The 18,181-nt window shown below is 42.3% G+C and overlaps 1 protein-coding gene across 4 annotated transcripts in view; it reads right to left on the bottom strand.

Annotated features, from left to right (window-relative positions):
- Window positions 1-321: 321 nt before the first annotated feature.
- Window positions 322-18,181, bottom strand: part of DOK7 (docking protein 7) — a 215,926-nt gene continuing 198,066 nt past the window's right edge. For all 4 annotated transcript variants that reach the window (XM_040335349.1, XM_040335350.1, XM_040335352.1 and 1 more), the window contains one exon: window positions 322-830. In XM_040335349.1, the coding sequence (XP_040191283.1) occupies window positions 694-830 (137 nt within the window). In that variant the 3' untranslated portion in view covers window positions 322-693. The remainder of the gene's footprint in view (window positions 831-18,181) is intronic.

The raw sequence follows: 18,181 nt of genomic DNA, 5'->3' as shown, positions 1-18,181 counted from the left end.
AAGTATCTTCCTGTGTTTAAATAATATAAAGTCATAAATGTTCAAAAAAATTGTTAATTGTAAAAATGTACCAATACTTTACAGAAATGCCCGATGATATTATTTAATGAATACAGTAACATTTTAACTGTTAATGTTTTGCCTGAAAAAAAAAAAACGTCTTGACTGTAAGACAATACAACTGAGGAGGTATGTTGCAGACAACTTCCATGTATAAAATAATATGCAATTAAAGTTAAATACTACAAGTTGACTAGAACAATAAATATTTTATAGTAACTGTGAATATAAAACTATATTGACACTTTCCACAAAAAAAAAAACACGAAAATACAAGTTTTTATTAATGATTGTGTTTCCTAATTTTGTCTCAGGTTCAAAGGGCATTTACTTCCACCCAAACTTTCTCATTTCCAGGAAGGAATATCACTTTTGGAATGACCCCTGTGTCAACAGACCACACAAAATACTGTATTTGATAAAAGTTGAGCTAAGATAACCAAATACCCTTGGGGTTAGGTTTCAGCACCACTTTAAAAAAAGGACAGTTTGAAACTCATTTGACCCATTTGACCCAACATCGCTGATGGGCCACCAAAGGTTTTGCAACTAATTCTAGTACCATTTCTTCCGGTACTAACAGGATTGAGGTTTCTCAGCCTTAACCTTTCAATTCACTCTTCACGTGTCAAATCATTGCTGAGTTCCTTTTTTCTTCTGCTCTAACTCCTGAAGACGTTCTTCTCTGGCTTGAGCATGCTGGGAACCCACCTTATGAGCTGTCTCGGTTGCAGCAATGTCTATTTGGGCATACCTTGTGGAACCTCCTCCTGAAAAAAGTTACAAAAGTGTTAGTCCATATTTGATGATAGGATGAAAATTAATATTGTTTTGTGATATCCAGTAACATTGATCATGTTGTTATTTTGTGATGGTCAGTAATTCATCAGCTCCCTTAGGATATACCAGAATTGAAGTAGAGCCAGAATAAAAGCCTAAGCATGTAAAACCTCAACCATTGCATACAATTAGGAACTGACTCTAAAATATAATTTTATTTACATGCTGTATAAAGTGTCCCAGGCAGTGTTTTTCCATTTTCCAATGTCCATTCCACCAGCAGTCTTTTCTCCAGTCAGCACACATGGACCTGGCTATAAAGGATAATGAGAAGCCTGTATGAATAGACTTTAGCTGGCTATTATGCCGCGTACACACGATCGTTTTTCGGCATGAAAAAAAATTAAATTTTTCAGCATGTCCAAAAAACAACGTTTTTCCAACTTCATCATTATAAACGACGTTGCCCACACACCATTGTTTTTGAAAAACTATGAACAAAGCGCGGTGACGTACAACATGTACAAAGGCACTCTAAAGGGGAAGTTCTATTCGCCTTTGGGCTGCTTTTAGCTGATTCCTTGTTAAAAGACGATTCGTGCTTTTTTGTCTGTAACAGCGTGATTAATGTGCTTACTCCATTAGAATGGTAGTTTTACCAGAACGAGCACTCCCGTCTCTTAACTTGCTTCTGGGCATGCGCGGGTTTAAAACGTTGTTTTTGCCCACACACGATCATTTTTTACAACACGAAAAATGTCATTTTTTCAGAAGCCGTTTTTTTCATGCCGAAAAATGATCGTGTGTACGCGGCATTATTCTCTAGAGCCAAGTCCAGCTCATTTATACTGGCTGGAATACCAGCTAAAGGAGGATTTGGTGCTACAAGATGGGAAAAGGCCAAACCATTAAAAGCTTATTTTTCTGCATCTGAAATCTATACTGTAACTTATCATTTATTCAAGAGGGCAGGTGGTGGAATAGATAATTGTATTTTAAAATTCAATTACTTTACTGTAAATTTGACATTTTTCTCTTTTAAAATACCTCAACATTCATAGTGACTGTACAATTTACTATACATCTGATTGCCTGGAAATCCCTATATTTAAATTCTGATAAGTTGTTTCTGGAAACATTTATACCAAGCAAACAACACAAAACCTGTTGTAGAACATTTTAAGTGTACTATGAAATATAGGAGAACAACAGGTTGTAATAGGCACCACATTTTAGGCAACGGTGAGTAATATTTTACTAAATCAATGGCAGCTCAAAAATTTATGTAGTTTACAGTTTACAAATTATTCCAAATCTATAACCAAATTTCTCCCAAAACTATAAAACTTATGCCGCTTACACACGATCAGATTTTCCATCGAAAAAACCTTGGTTTTTCCGACGGAATTCAGCTCAAGCTTGGCTTGCATACACACAGTCACACAAAAGTTCTCGGAACCTTTGTCCGCCAAGAATGCAGTGACGTACAGCACTACGACGAGCCAAGAAAATGAGCATGCATCGAATTGTTTCCGAGCATATGTCGGAATTTTGTTTCAGTATTCTGCTACATCTTTGGGAAAAAAATCCAAATAAGCATATATTTAATTTTTTTTGGAATGTTTATTTATTTGTTTATTTTTATACTAGTAATGGCAACGATAAGCGACTTATAGCGGGACTGCAACATTGCGTCAGACAATCTGAAACTAACTGACACTTTGTAGAAACCAGTGACACTAATACAGTGATCAGTGCTAAATATGCAAGGGGTTACACATTTAGGGTGATGAAAGGGTTTCCACAAGGGAAATAAAAAAACTGCCACTTCCCCACTGACAGGACACAGCCCTGCATTGTTTACATATGCAGAGCTCTGTCTTTTCTTCTAATTACAGCACAGCTGGCACGCCCCCTACCCGAAAATGCAGAATCACTATATATATATATATATATATATATATATATATATATATATATATATATATATATATATATATATATTTATGTGATTCTGCACACAGCGGCTGCCCTGTAGTAGCAAATCTACAGGGGGCAGTTGCTAAGTGGCTAAATGTTACAAAGAATATAACAGAATATGTAATGGGGGAGCTCATGTTCATAATGGGGATGGTATTGACAAAGCCCCAAATTATCCACAATGGCTCAAAATTTATATGGTCCAGAAATATCCAGACAGCATAAAGGGGAATAAAGCACCTGGACTAGATAGCATCCACCCACAGATCCTAAATGAATTTATCTCTGTCATTTCAAAGCCATTGTTTCTAATTTTGAGGTACTTTTTAATGACTGGAATAGTATCACTAGATTGGCGTAAGGCCAATGTGGCACCTATATTTAAAAAGGGATCAAAGTAATTACCAAGTAACTATGGGCCAGATTCATATAGAACTGCGGCGGCGTAACGTATCGTACATACGTTACACCGCCGCAAGTTTTCATCGCAAGTGCCTGATTCACCAAGCACTTGCAATGAAAACCTACGCCGGCGGCCTCCGGCGTAAGCCCGCGTAATTCAAAGGGGCGTGTGCCATTTAAATTAGGCGCGCTCCTGCGCCGGACCTACTGCGCATGCTCCGTTTTGAAATTCCCGCCGTGCTTTGCGCGAAGTAACGTAATTTTTTCGAACGGGGACGTGCGTAGCGTACTTTCGTATTCCCGGACGTCTTACGCAAGACAAAAACATTTTTAAATTTTGACGCGGGAACGACTGCCATACTTTAAACAGCACATACGTGGGCTGTGTAAAGTTAGGGCAGGTAAAACGACGACTAAAATTGCGACGGGAAACTAGACTAGCGACGACCCAACAAACGCGAAAAACCGACGTGGATCGCCATAAGTACTAATTTGCATACCCGACGCTGGTTTACGACGTGAACTCCCCCCAGCGGCGGCCGAGGTATTGCATCCTAAGATCCGACAGTGTAATTCAATTACACCTGTCGGATCTTAGGGCAAACTATGCGTAACTGATTCTATGAATCAGTCGCATAGTTAGGAAGACCCTAAAACAGAGATACGATGGCGTATCAGGAGATACGCCGTCGTATCTCTTTTGTGAATCTGGCCCTATAGACCTGTTAGTTTAAGTTCTATAGTTTGGACAGTACTGGAACGTTTAATAAAAAGACCACATATATGAGTTCTTGCTGGAAAAAAAAATATTTTAAGCAACAGAAAGCATGGATTAATGAAACACAGAAGTTATCAGACAAACTTGATTTCTTTTTATGAAGAGGTAAGTAAAACCTTGGACAGAGGGGTGGCTGTGGATGTAGTATACTTGGATTTTGCAAAAGCGTTTGACACAGTTCCCCACGCACAGCTAACGTGTAAGGTAAAGTCTCCAGGCTTGGAAAGATCAGTTTGTAAATGGATAGAAAACTGGCTAAAAGTAGTTGTTAATGATTCATACTCATTGTTGGTCTAGGGTTGTTAGTGGTGTACCCCAATGTTTAGTGTTGGGACCCTTACTTTTTAATTTATAAATGATATTGGGTCTGGGATCAAAAGTAAAATTTCTGTCTTTGCAGATGACACTAAGCTATGCAGTGGAATAACATCCTTACAGGATGTCTCCATCTTACAAGCCGATCTCAATGCTCTGTCTAATTGGGCGACTATGTGGCAGATGAGGTTAATGTGGATACATTTAAAGTTATGCACTTGGGGGCTAAGAATATGCATGCATCATACATACTAGGGAGAGTACAACTGGGGGGATCCGTAGTGGAGAAGGATCTGGGGGTTTTGGTAGAAAATAATAGCACGTACAAATCATTAGTAAGACCTCATCTGGATTATGAAGTTCAGTTTTGGGCACCAGTTCACAAAAAGGATATCGGGGAACTTGAGAAAGTGCAGAGAAGGGCAACCAAACTGATAAGAGGCATGAAGGAGCTCAGCTGTGAGGAAATAATAGAGGAACTGAATTTATTCTCTTTTGAGAAAAGGAGATTAAGGGTGGATATGATCAACATGTACAAATATATAAAGGGTTCATATAGTGATTTTGGTGTTGAGTTATTCACTTTAACCACTTACCCCCCGGAACATATTGCTGCCTAAAGACCAGAGTACTTTTTGCGATTCGGGACTGCGTCGCTTTAACAGACAATTGCGCGGTCGTGCGACGTGGCTCCCAAACAAAATTGGCGTCCTTTTTTTCCCACAAATAGAGCTTTCTTTTGGTGGTATTTGATCACCTCTGCGTTTTTTATTTTTTGCGCTATAAACAAAAATAGAGCGACAATTTTGAAAAAAATGAATATTTTTTACTTTTTGCTGTAATAAATATCCCCCAAAAATATATAAAAAAACATTTTTTTTCCTCAGTTTAGGCCGATACGTATTCTTCTACATATTTTTCGTAAAAAAAATCGCAATAAGCGTTTATTGATTGGTTTGCGCAAAAGTTATAGCGTTTACAAAATAGGGGGTATTTTTATGGCATTTTTATTAATATTTTTTTTACTAGTAATGGCGGCGATCAGCGATTTTTTTTTCGGTATTGCGACATTATGGCGGACACTTCGGACATTTTTGACACATTTTTGGGACCATTGGCATTTTTATAGCGATCAGTGCTATAAAAATGCATTAGATTACTATAAAAATGCCACTGGCAGTGAAGGGGTTAACACTAGGGGGCGGGGAAGGGGTTAAGTATGCCTGGGTGTGTTCTTACTGTGGGGGGGGGGGTGGCCTCACTAGGGGAAACACTGATTTTCTGTTCATACATTGTATGAACAGAAAATCAGCATTTCCCCTGCTGACAGGAACGAGAGCTGTGTGTTTACACACACAGCTCCCGTTCCCCGCTCTGTACCGAGCGATCGCGTGTGCCCGGCGGCGATCGCGCCCGCCGGGCACACGCACGGGAGTCGGGGGCGAGCGGGGAGCGCGCGCGCGCGCCTCCGGCGGCGCGCACGCGCCCCCTAGTGGCGGCTATACGATAGGACGTATAGCTACGGGCTCTCGCCCAGGAGAGCCGACCTGCCGCCGTATAATGACGGTGGCTGGTCGGCTACTAGTTAAGGTCATCACAGAGGACGAGGGGGCACGCTTTACCTCTGGAGGAAAAGAGATTTATTCTCCAAATACGGAAAAGTTTCTTCACAGTAAGAGCTGTGAAAATGTGGAATAGACTCCCTCAAGAGCTGGTTCTGTGTTGCTTTACAAAAGGCCTGGATTATTTTCTAAATGTACTTATTACAACTGGATACTACATTTTATAGGTAAAGTTTATCCAGGGAATATCCAATTGCTTCTTGAGGGATCAGGAAGAATTTTTTTCCCCTGCTGAAGCAAATTGGATCATTCTTTTCTGTGTTTTTCTTGCCTTCTTCTGGATCAACTCTGGGTATATGATTGTGTATATACTATTGTATATATTTTTTTTCCTTTTATTGGTTGAACTGGATGGACATGGTCTTTTTTCAACCAGTCTATATATTTAACTTCTCCAACCAGACCAGTTCTCCATCGCAAGTTTGCACTGATACTGCAACAAGCTGTACCTGATCTCAAGTAAACTGCGCCCAGGACCACCTGTTTCAAGTGGTCCCAGGTGCAGTTTGATTAACCGATCCCAGGAGCAGCCTGGAGTGCTCACACTACACAAAGGACCGGGGACCGATTAAAACTGCTAGTGTGAGTGCACTCTAAAGTTAACTAAAGAGGTCGAACCATGTAGATAAGACTTCCGTATATGCTAACAAACCAAGTACTATTTAAAATAACAATTGGTAGATGATATCATGGTTTGAAACATATGTAAAAGAAAACCTTAACCCTCCAAATGTTTCACAATATCCACTATTACAATTTACATTTATTTTGTTCTCCTAAAGGCAAAAATATTTCACTAAAAATGCTTTTCATGAAAGTATTGAGCAAACATACTGCTTCAGATTATGTTTGCTCAATACTTTAATGAATAGTATATTTAGTGTAATATTTTCGCCTTTAGGAGAACAAAATAAATTGAAAGAACAAGGGTGACTGGATTGGTGACTTCATTAATTGTTTGGCCCTAATTATAATCATTATGGAATGAATGTGTTCCATTTCTTTTTTACCTGCAAAACATTATTGCTCATTATTTTGTGCTAACATGTAATCACTCTTAGCAGGATAAATTTCAGTGTTGCACATAGGCGAATGGCCAGGAAATTAAACCTCAATATAATTACAGAAGGTAAGTGGAAGGTGAATAGCATTATGCTCTGGCTGGCTAATTACAAGTGCAGGAGTGAGTAATAGTCACCTATAATGTATTCTGCAAGGGTAAATTATTGTCTGCTAATGTGCAGAGCAATCATATATTATACATTCCCATAAAACATACATTTATCTTCGGTTGCATGCACAATGGCTTCATAACTTTTATATTATAAAGGGTTTATAAATTCTAAGGTTGGAAAACACCAGCTGATCAAAGCAAGTAGTGCAGTTCACTCAAGCACTGCTTAAGAAAACCTGTAGGAGCTTCATTGTTGTTAATACACTTTTACACATGGATATACTGTATGTACTTATTACAGCTCAGTATATATACTCTACATCACACTGACCAGTTGCCAAAGGCTTAACATTGTGTACATGCTGTGGCTCCAGCCTTATCCTTGGCCTTTTATACTCATCTCTCATCTGTGATTCAAATTGTGCACATACACACTGTGCCTCCATATAGAGTTAAGGTCCATTCTTGGTGCATGCTTGCAATTCAGAGTTCAGCCACCATTACTTACTAATAGATTTTCACCGATACGTATACCGTATTAGTGCCAATACTAAGCATTTACACAAGTATCGGTACTTGTGCTAATGCTCTGATAGCTTCAGCTTGGGGGTGGACAGTGGCATCAGTAGGGGGGGGGGTGCGGGCTGAACATGAGTGACACCTGCCATCCACATGTCCAAGGCAGCTGCGGCGGCTCCTTGAGCTCACTCCATTCACCTGGCCTCTCCGTGGCCGGCCGCCCATTTAATTTAGTGCACGGTCGCTGGGGGGCGGAGACTAGGTTAGCTGACTGTGAATGGAAGAACCTGGAGAGGAGACCCCATCGCCACGTGTCGGGATAGGTGTCACTGCAGGCACAGACATCACAACCTGCAGATAAAGTGAGTACTACTTTCACCACACGTTTGTCACATTTTACAGAGATAATTGTGATAGATGGATGTTTTGGTCACTGTCTCCCTCTCTCTCTCTCTCTCTCTCTCTCTCTCTCTCTCTTACAATGTGAGTAATACTGAGCAAAGAATAACAGAAGGGAAGGCATCAGAGATCAGACTTTGCATTCACTTCACCTTCTGTTATCCTTTGTTCAGTATCACTCACATTGTAAGAGAAAGACAATTCTTGTACCCATCAAGGTGTGCTGCATTTAACAACTTCCCGTTTGCTGCACGTTTATGGACATCCTCAGACGGGAAGGGTGATATCTCGGTCATTGCTGCAGCTACAGCAATAATCAATATATCATTCTTTACAAGCTGCAGGATTACTTTTACAGGTGGAGGAAGAGGGTTCCACCCCCTTCCCACTACCGCCGCTGCCTCTACCTGGCACTCCTATGTGATTAGAGAGCCCCAGTAAGGATGAAACTAGTGGCATCCAGCTCTAGGCAGACAGTGAAATGAAGGGATGTTGTTCCTCCCACTGTGTGACATCAGAATCAGGAAGCGAGACAAGGATTTCATCACTTCCTGTTTTGGCTATTTGTTTACCTGCCCGTTAGTGCCAGTGAAGCAACCAATCACACCAATCTGTGTCTGATCTGCTGCATTGGAGGCCAGATGAGAGATTTGGGGTCCAACAGACCCCAGATCTCTCCATAAGAAGGACCTGTCCCGGCCCATCCTATTATAAGGGATGTTGTTCATCCCTTGTAATAGCAATAAAGTTGATAAAAAAAAAAAGTAAAATAAGTAAATGTACGGTGTTTAAATAAAAAAAATTATAAAATAACAAAAATAATTTAGGATAGGATTAGGATGCATAAGGCTCCATGCACACTGAAGCTGATAAACTGCAGTTTATTGGCGTTTTGGCTTTTTTTTTAAAGCCTATAAACTGAACTCTGTTAGCCTATGTGCCCATGCACACCTGGGCGTTTTTTAGTGTTAATGAGCTTTGGAGTTTATTGGCTTTTTTCTGAACGCACAAAATTTGTGTTTAAAGTGACGTTTTTCGGCGGAAAAAAAACGCAAAAAAATGCAAAATGCTGAAAAATTACAAAAAAAAAGCTACACTGAAAAAAGCTGATTAAAGCTATTGCAAAAACGCTAAAAAAAGTTGAAAGGCTCCCTGCAAAGCTACTGGCGTCTTTTATAGCTTTTATCAGCTTCAGTGTGCATGGAGTAAAAATTAGCTACGCTGCATATAAATATTAATCAATAAAACAATATTGATACTGAAATAAACTTGTGCACACAGAATCACCTGTGCAAATGAGTGACATAAATAAATATTAAGTCAATGTGATGAGGCAATAGTCCATAAGAATCCAAAATCCCATGTGATTCTATACAAATTAATCGGAGAAAAAAGAAGTGCCAAACAAGTCCAAGAGAAAACGTGTCTGATGACAGGACAGATGAAAGCCTCCACCTCTTATCTCCTATTACCTTACCGACTCCAGTTGATCCCTGTGAAAGAGATCGCATGTGCGTATGGCTCAGCAGCCCTGCTTTAAAAGCGCCATAGAGTGTCCTAGAGCTTCCTGTGAATGTGTTCCGCCTTTAAATATTCAGATAAATCTCCCCGCATTGGATGACCCAAAAGGAAGAAAAAGGCCAGCATAGAGTAGTTCCGTTATAAAATGTAATGTTAAAAACAATAGTTACACTCACATGTTGGTCGAATAAAATTAGCGTGTAGTATCGTAATAGCCGGCCGGCTCTCACTATCCACCCGTCCTTCCGGATGATAGCGAAGTGTACAATGGTGATGTCAGCACGCCGCTTCTCCCTACGCCGTTTCGTCAAAGGTAAGGTCAAGGAAATTAATTGATTCCTGACTTGCTTCATGCAAAAGGCTGATCCCCCTATCATTATTATTGAGGAGAGATATGAAATCTTCTAGTTGGGGTTTAGTGCCAGTCCATAGGAGGAGGACGTCGTCAATGTACCTGGCCTACATTGTAATATGGGGGCTCTGGTCACTGTAGACGACGTCCTCCTCCCATTTGGCCATAAATAAATTGGCCAAACTAGGTGCATACTTAGCACCCATGGCAACTCCACATATTTGCCGGTAATAATTATTGTTAAACCAAAAATTATTATGGCCCGCCGCATACTCTAGAAGCTCCAACGGGTAATCTATCTGTGATTGTGGTAGATCCGAGAGAAGGTCAAGATAATGTTTAACAGCCGAAATCCCCAAACCATGTGGGATGATTGTATATAATGAATTAACATCCACTGTTACCATCCACGTATTGGCCTCTGGTTTGATTTCTGACAGCATGTTGATGACTTGTTTGGTGTCCTTCAAGTAAGATGGCATTCTTTGGACAAGAGGTTGGAGGAAATGGTCTATGTATTTGCCCACCCTGGACGTGATTGAGTCGATGCCGCTCACTATCGGACATCCGGGGGGGCATGAAAGGCTTTTATGAATCTTTGGGAGACAATATAACACCGGGACCCTCGGTGCCCTGGGGACCAGGAACAATTGTTCTTTTTCATTGAGGATTCCCTGATCAGAGCCTCTCTTGACTAATGTCTCCAAGGTATTTTTATACTGTATGATGGGATTCCCCAACAGAGGTGTGTATGTCTCCTGGTCTTCCACTATTTTCTTAGTTTCATTGATGTACATAGTTCGATCCATGACCACTATCAGCCGGTCTTATAACCAAGTCCTTGTTGGCGCACAAGGAGTCAAGTCCCTTTTCTAAATTTTGGTCCATTTTGTGATTCGAGATTTTGATAGTCTCCAAATCTCTTAACACTACGTCCCTAAATACTCTCAACGAAGGAGCCAACATTCCAGGAGGATTCCATGTTAAGGCGTTAGCTAACCCTGAGTGCTGAAGGGTATGTTGAACTGTAGTTCTATCAGAATTAGACAAACCGGCAAAATAACGTTTGATGTTTACCCTGCGTACATATTGATGTATATCCATGTATGTTTGGAACTTATTAAATTTCTTTGGTGGGGCGAATTTAAGTCCTTTGTTTAGCAAAATCAATTCCAATTGGGTCAGAGTATGAGAGCTGAGGTTGTAAATACCATCACCACTCACATTCTCGATTTCTTTAGACTTGTTCTCCTCCCCCCTCTGCTCCCTCTTTGTGACGATCCTGTCTTGTTATTTTTATATATTGATTAATTGGATCTCAACTGCGGAGGTTTCTCAGTGTAAACCAAAAGTCACTCTATAGTATGGTTAAGAGTTAATGGTTTATATCATCACAACCTCAGATAGAGCACCAGCATAATCAAGAAAGCTTAGTAACTCATAAGCCTTTATAATGCAGTAACGGTTAAAGACACAGTCTATGAATAAGTAGGTATAAGGTTTTTGGTAGCAGTATTACTTAATGTTTCTTACTGAAAGCAGTGCAGATAGAGCCAACACATATATGTATATATATATCACAAGCTGAGACCATGCACAAGTATATTCAGGCAGGACTTAGATATTGAGATATGCAATTGATAGACAAGCACAGTTCAGCATAGGCTGGAGATCTTAACAATTTGTGTAGAGATACTTGCGGTACTGCTGGTAGAAACAGAGATGGCTACATTCAGGTCTGCAGAGTGCTGGTACAGATGGGAAGCCTGAGAAGCTGATGGCTGAAGGGTGAGCTGATCCCAGTCCTGGATGGACAGACTGTGGGCAGAGGGCTGCAGGGAGCGCTGATCCTGGTGCTGGAGGGATAAAGAGAGTGTCTCCTGATAGCAGGTCCACAGGGCTTTGAGGAGCGGGTCCTAGGTGACGGCAGGGGTCCAACAAAATAGCGGAACCCCCTGCCGTCATTGCTGCGCGTTTAAATAGCCCGCACAGCGCGGGAAACGAGGAGTCTCGCTGGGGGCGCGCTTCCGCGTTCCAGCGTGGAACGCAAGCCGCGGCGCACAGGAAGTGACACGCCAGAGTCAGGGAGACAAGCGCAGCTAACAGGATTAGGTAAGGCTGCGCTCGTCCTGTTCAATACAACGCCAGTAACGTTACATACTCCCCTCCTCAATGGGGCACCACCAGTGCCAATAGTAGGTGAAGGACGAGTGGGGTACCTCTGATGGAATTGTCTAATTAAACGAGGAGCATGAATGTGGGAAGAATTTTCCCAAGAATCTTCAAGTTGGGAGTACCCTTTCCAACGTATTAAATATTGAATGCCAGAACCTCTTTGTCTAGAATCCAGAATCTTTTCTACTTCGTATTCTGTCTCACCCAGAACTTCAACTGGTGGAGGAGGTTGGGCAGTCCTGTTGGAAAATGGATTGGGTACATACGGTTTTATAAGAGAGACATGAAAAACTGGATGTATCTTCCAATCAAGGGGTAAACGTAGTTTTACTGCATTAGAGTTAATTACTTGAGAAATAGGATATGGACCTATGAATTGACGACCCAACTTTTTCGATGGTAAATTTAGACGTAGATTTCTGGTAGACAGCCAAACTAGATCACCAACGTCGTAAGAAGGAGGTACTGACCTATGAAGATCATAATTTCGTTTTTGTCGTGTTTGCGCACTTTCTAGGTTTGACCGTATGATTGGAATGGTGTTTTTTAGGGTGGTGAGATAATCGTCTACTGCAGGTACTTCGTTAGAAAGAAATGAAGTCGGTAAACTGTTTGGGTGAAACCCATAGTTAGCAAAAAATGGTGAGAGTAGTGACGAAGAGCTGGTTGAATTATTGTATGCAAATTCTGCATGGGGAAGTAGTTGAAACCAGTCATCTTGGAGATGAGTGCAGTAACAGCGTAAATACTGTTCCAAGATTTGGTTAATACGTTCTGTCTGTCCGTTCGTTTGAGGATGGTAGGCCGTGGACATTCTATGATCAATTTTCAGTGCCTTACACAAAGCTTTCCAAAACTTGGAGATGAACTGAGATCCTCGATCGGAGATAATTTGAGTGGGTAACCCATGTGTAACGGATTATGGACTATTCTGCCTGGACATTGATAATAACTGCAGGACTTGTTACAGTTGGATTTACCACAGTGTATTCTGAGCTCAAAGGGTTAATTGGACAAGTTTCTTTTCATTGTTGAATGCTAATGTTCCCTTCGCATAGATAATGAACTCTTCTTTTGTGTGCAGGTAAACAGCCCCATGTGAGGTGTATGCTGATGGGGATTATGTGTGAGTGATAATTGTTTTAAAGGTTAATTGAATTCTATGTGCCTGGCCAGGAAATGTTAAGTGGGGTGAGGTGCCGAAGCGTCTAGAAACTGGCCAAGTGATTAATTCAAGGAGATGTCATTGTTTCAGGGGGTCTGTGTTGAAGCCCCCTACTGGGAAAAGGGGAGGGCGGAAACTGTCATTGTTCTTGTAACAGTTGTAACCAGATATAAGCAGGTGAAATATGCCAAATAAAGTCAGTCTGTTTGACCCTCCAAACGTAGCACGTCTCGTTTCTTGGAAGGGCGTTCGATGGGATATACCGGCGGTACCTGCATATCATAACTTGTCAGCAAAAAGGACGTCTCCAACGGCCGATACCCCTCACTACCAGTGGGTAGCCGTTACATTGGTTGGCAGTAGTGGGATGGTCCTTTTATCCAAAGAGCAAGTTCTGAATGGAGTCGCAGTACGCCAGGCTGAAAAGATCCACACTGAAAGATCTATTGGAGATTCGTGGTAGGAGCGCCAGCAACAGACCACGAAGGGAGCTGATAGCTGAACTGCTGGAGCTGGACGAAATGGATGGATCCATGGAAGGAACGGAGCCCCTTGCACCGGTCAGCGAAGAAGATGTAATTACTGGGATTGTACAGCGGAGATTATCCTTGTATCCAGAAACGTCCGTGGAACTAATCAACCAGCTGTTCCGGGAAGCAAGGGAAGAAATACAAACGAAGAGGGGACAAGAACTGGAACTGGTAAGAGCGAGACAGCCCATTACACCTGCAGTTCCTACCCCCCCACCCGCTGCTACAGGAAAGAAACTACCGTTCACTGCATTTAAAGCTTTTGTAGAAAGTGAGGAGGAAATCGATGGATATTTGGCGGACTTTGAGAGGCAGTGCTCACTACACCAGGTACCACCAGACCAATGGGTCACTATTTTGTCGGGGAAATTGTCGGGCAAAGCCAACGAAGCCTTTCGGGCTCTCGCTCCAGAGGATATTTTACAATATCAGCAAGTTAAAAAGGCGCTGCTAACCCGATATGCCGTAACGCCAGAAGCCTACCGCCGGCGCTTCCGGGAGTCCAAGAAGATGGCTGTGGACTCCCACATGGAATGGGCCAACCAGTTACAAAGGGTGGCATCCCTTTGGGTCCAAGGGTGCAAGGCCAACACTGGGGAGGAAGTATTGCAGCTGTTCCTAATGGAACATTTCTTCCAAGACCTGGCCGCAGACATACAAGACTGGGTACGAGATCGCCGTCCCGCTAACTTAAACGAGGCGGCTCGGCTAGCAGATGAGTACGCGGAGACAAGGAAAGTAAGCCAGGGTACGACGCGGCTGGCTCAGAAGGTAGAACCGCGTACTCCAACCGTCACCCCACGCCCAGAGTTTCGGGCTCCAGTCCCACCACATCCTCAGGGGCCTAGCAACTACCCCCGGGATTCGCCTAGGGTGACGTGCCATCACTGCAGCGACACGGGACATATTGCTCGTTATTGCCCTTTGAGAGCTACAAATAACAATTGGAGACGCACAACACCCAACACAGAGGGCACTCCATCACGTCCCTCTGCGGCCCACTGCCTGGAGACCGAGGGGGGCCCTGAGGAATGTCTGGGAATTTGGTATGAGGCAGACCCAATACAAGCGGCCTCTCCGGATAACCGTCAGCATCACCGTCAGGAGGTACGAGTGAATGGACAAGTAGCACAAGGCTTAAGAGATTCCGGGACTACTATCACTCTGATTCAAAAACATCTGGTAAAGCCAGAGAACGTGTCCACTCGCACAGTTGCCGTCCGGGTCGCAGGGGGTGCTGTATTTCGCGTACCCACCACCCGTGTGCACTTAGACTGGGGAGCCGGGTCAGGAAAGACCACAGTTGGTATCATGGACAACCTACCTGCCGAGGTGGTGCTGGGCAACGACATTGGCCCTCTGACTTCGGCTTATTTACCTACACCTGCTGCTGCTTGTCCCGGGACCACCCGCGTTGCTGGAATCAACCCACTTGCTGCTGAGAACCGGGTAAGACTACCTTCCCCGACATGTACTGTAGATCCGGCACAATATCACAGTCTAAAATGGGAATGTGACAAGTTGGCCAGTGAGAAATCAGAGATGCAACGACACTATGTCATGTATTATGAGATGTCCCGTGGCTTGAACATTGAAATGCACAAACAGGCGGAAATTGTCAAAAGATTAAATGGGATTTGCATCCAGGTGGTGCCGTATCTGTCCCAAGAGCATCAGCAACAGGTTTTGGGAGCCATTGAGAGAGCAAAGCAAGTGACTGTTCCAGAACTGAATTCTATTATTCACCGTCACCATCAGCTACCGACCTGGTAAGCCAATGGGAAGGCCGACGGACTGTCCAGGCAAACGGAACTTTTACCCTAACAGCAGACCGGACATCCCCAAGTTGATCCGAAAAGGATCAATCCGGGTCTGCCGAAGTGTTCCACAAAAGGGGGGCAGTGTAACGGATTATGGACTATTCTGCCTGGACATTGATAATAACTGCAGGACTTGTTACAGTTGGATTTACCACAGTGTATTCTGAGCTCAAAGGGTTAATTGGACAAGTTTCTTTTCATTGTTGAATGCTAATGTTCCCTTCGCATAGATAATGAACTCTTCTTTTGTGTGCAGGTAAACAGCCCCCTGTGAGGTGTATGCTGATGGGGATTATGTGTGAGTGATAATTGTTTTAAAGGTTAATTGAATTCTATGTGCCTGGCCAGGAAATGTTAAGTGGGGTGAGGTGCCGAAGCGTCTAGAAACTGGCCAAGTGATTAATTCAAGGAGATGTCATTGTTTCAGGGGGTCTGTGTTGAAGCCCCCTACTGGGAAAAGGGGAGGGCGGAAACTGTCATTGTTCTTGTAACAGTTGTAACCAGATATAAGCAGGTGAAATATGCCAAATAAAGTCAGTCTGTTTGACCCTCCAAACGTAGCACGTCTCGTTTCTTGGAAGGGCGTTCGATGGGATATACCGGCGGTACCTGCATATCATAACTTGTCAGCAAAAAGGACGTCTCCAACGGCCGATACCCCTCACTACCAGTGGGTAGCCGTTACACCATGCAACTTAAGAACATTGTTTATGAAAGCTGTTGCTGTCTCTAGTGAAGTTGGAAGATTTTTTAAGGGAATGAAATGTGCCATTTTAGTGAATAGGTCTACAGTGACCATAATGGTATTAGCTCCATTCGATCTAGGAAGCTCGACTATAAAGTCCATTGATACAACCTCCCATGGTCTGTTGGGTATTGGGAGGGAGGTAAGTAGACCAAATGGCGGTCTCCTAGAAGATTTGTTGCTGGCACAAATCTCGCAGGAAGAAACATATTCTTGCACCATTTTAGCTAATTGAGGCCACCAATAGTGTCTTTTAACAAGATGTATTGTCTTGGTGATTCCGGGATGACCAGCTAATGGAGAATCATGTAATTGTCTAAGTAATAACAACCGTAATTTTGAAGGGACATACAATTTATTTTTATAAGTGTATAATCCGTCTGTTTGTTTTGTAACACCATTAGGAAGCTCAGAAGTATCTGTGGATATGGTTTGAGAGAGTAACTGTTTAAAGGAAGTAGTTATTCCTATGAATCGGTTATCAGGAATGATAGAATGAGGTGGTGACTCGGTAGAACGGTCTTCATTCATGCGGGATAAGGAATCCGCTTTTAAGTTTTGTGTACCCGGTCTATAGGAGATTTGAAAATCAAATCGATCAAAGAACAAGCTCCATCTCACCTGACGGGCAGACAAGGTTTTGCAGGCCTTCAGATGTTGCAAATTTCGATGATCTGTCAAAATAGTGATCGGATGTGTAGAACCCTCAAGAAGGTGTCTCCAATTGGCTAGAGCATCTCTGATTGCTAGGAGTTCTTTTTCTCCAATTGGGTAATTCCTTTCTGCACTGGTTAAAGTTCTGGAATAGAAAGCCACTGGATGTAAAGGTTCAGACCCATTTTGTTGTTGTGAAAGTACTGCGCCTAATGCGAAATGTGATGCATCAACTTCTACGGTGAAGAAGAATGAAGGATCAGGTAGTTGGAGAATAGGGGCAGTAGTATAAGATTGTTTGAGTGTCTCAAAAGCTGCTTGTGCCTCATTAGTCCATTTGAAAGGTGTGTTTTTACTTGTTAGGGCATTCAGGGGCTTCACAATCTGCGAAAAGTTTTTAATGAATTTACGGTAATAATTAGAAAAACCAAGGAAGCGCTGTAAAGCCTTCCTAGAATGGGGAACTGGCCAGGAGAGAATACAATCAACTTTTGAATTGTCCATCTGTATACCTTCTGGGGTGATTTGGTACCCAAGGAAAGAAACACTGGTCTGGTTGAAAACACATTTTTCAAGTTTGACGTAGAGGCAATGTGTTCTGAGTCTGCCTAAAACCCATCTGACATGCTTAGTATGTTCTTCAAAGGTGTCAGAATAAATCAAGATATCGTCCAGATAGATCACGACACAAACGTCTAGTAAATCACGAAAAATGTCATTAATAAAACGTTGGAAGGTTGCAGGTGCATTTGATAAACCAAATGGCATCACTAAGCACTCAAATAAACCGTAACGAGTTTTAAAGGCAGTTTTCCACTCGTCGCCTGGACGAATTCTGATCAAATTGTAAGCACCCCTGAGATCTAGCTTTGTGAAAATTTTAGAAGTTTGCAGCCTTTCTATTAGTTCTGGAATTAGTGGCAATGGGTAACGATTTTTTATCGTGATGTTATTCAATGAACGATAATCGATTACAGGTCTGAGAGATCCGTCTTTTTTTTTTACAAAGAACATGGCAGCACTAGCTGGAGAGGTAGAGGGTCTAATGAAACCCTTTCTAAGGTTGTCATCCAGGTATTCCTTAAGATAACCCAGTTCAGGCTGTGATAATGGGTCAATTCTCGCAGTGGGAATGGTAGCCTCTGGGATTAGATCAATAGGACAATCATAAATTCTATTAGGTGGAAGGG

The sequence above is a fragment of the Rana temporaria genome, chromosome 1, assembly GCF_905171775.1.
Source record: "Rana temporaria chromosome 1, aRanTem1.1, whole genome shotgun sequence".
NCBI lineage: Eukaryota > Metazoa > Chordata > Amphibia > Anura > Ranidae > Rana > Rana temporaria.
This window is presented reverse-complemented; position numbering and strand designations above follow the sequence as displayed.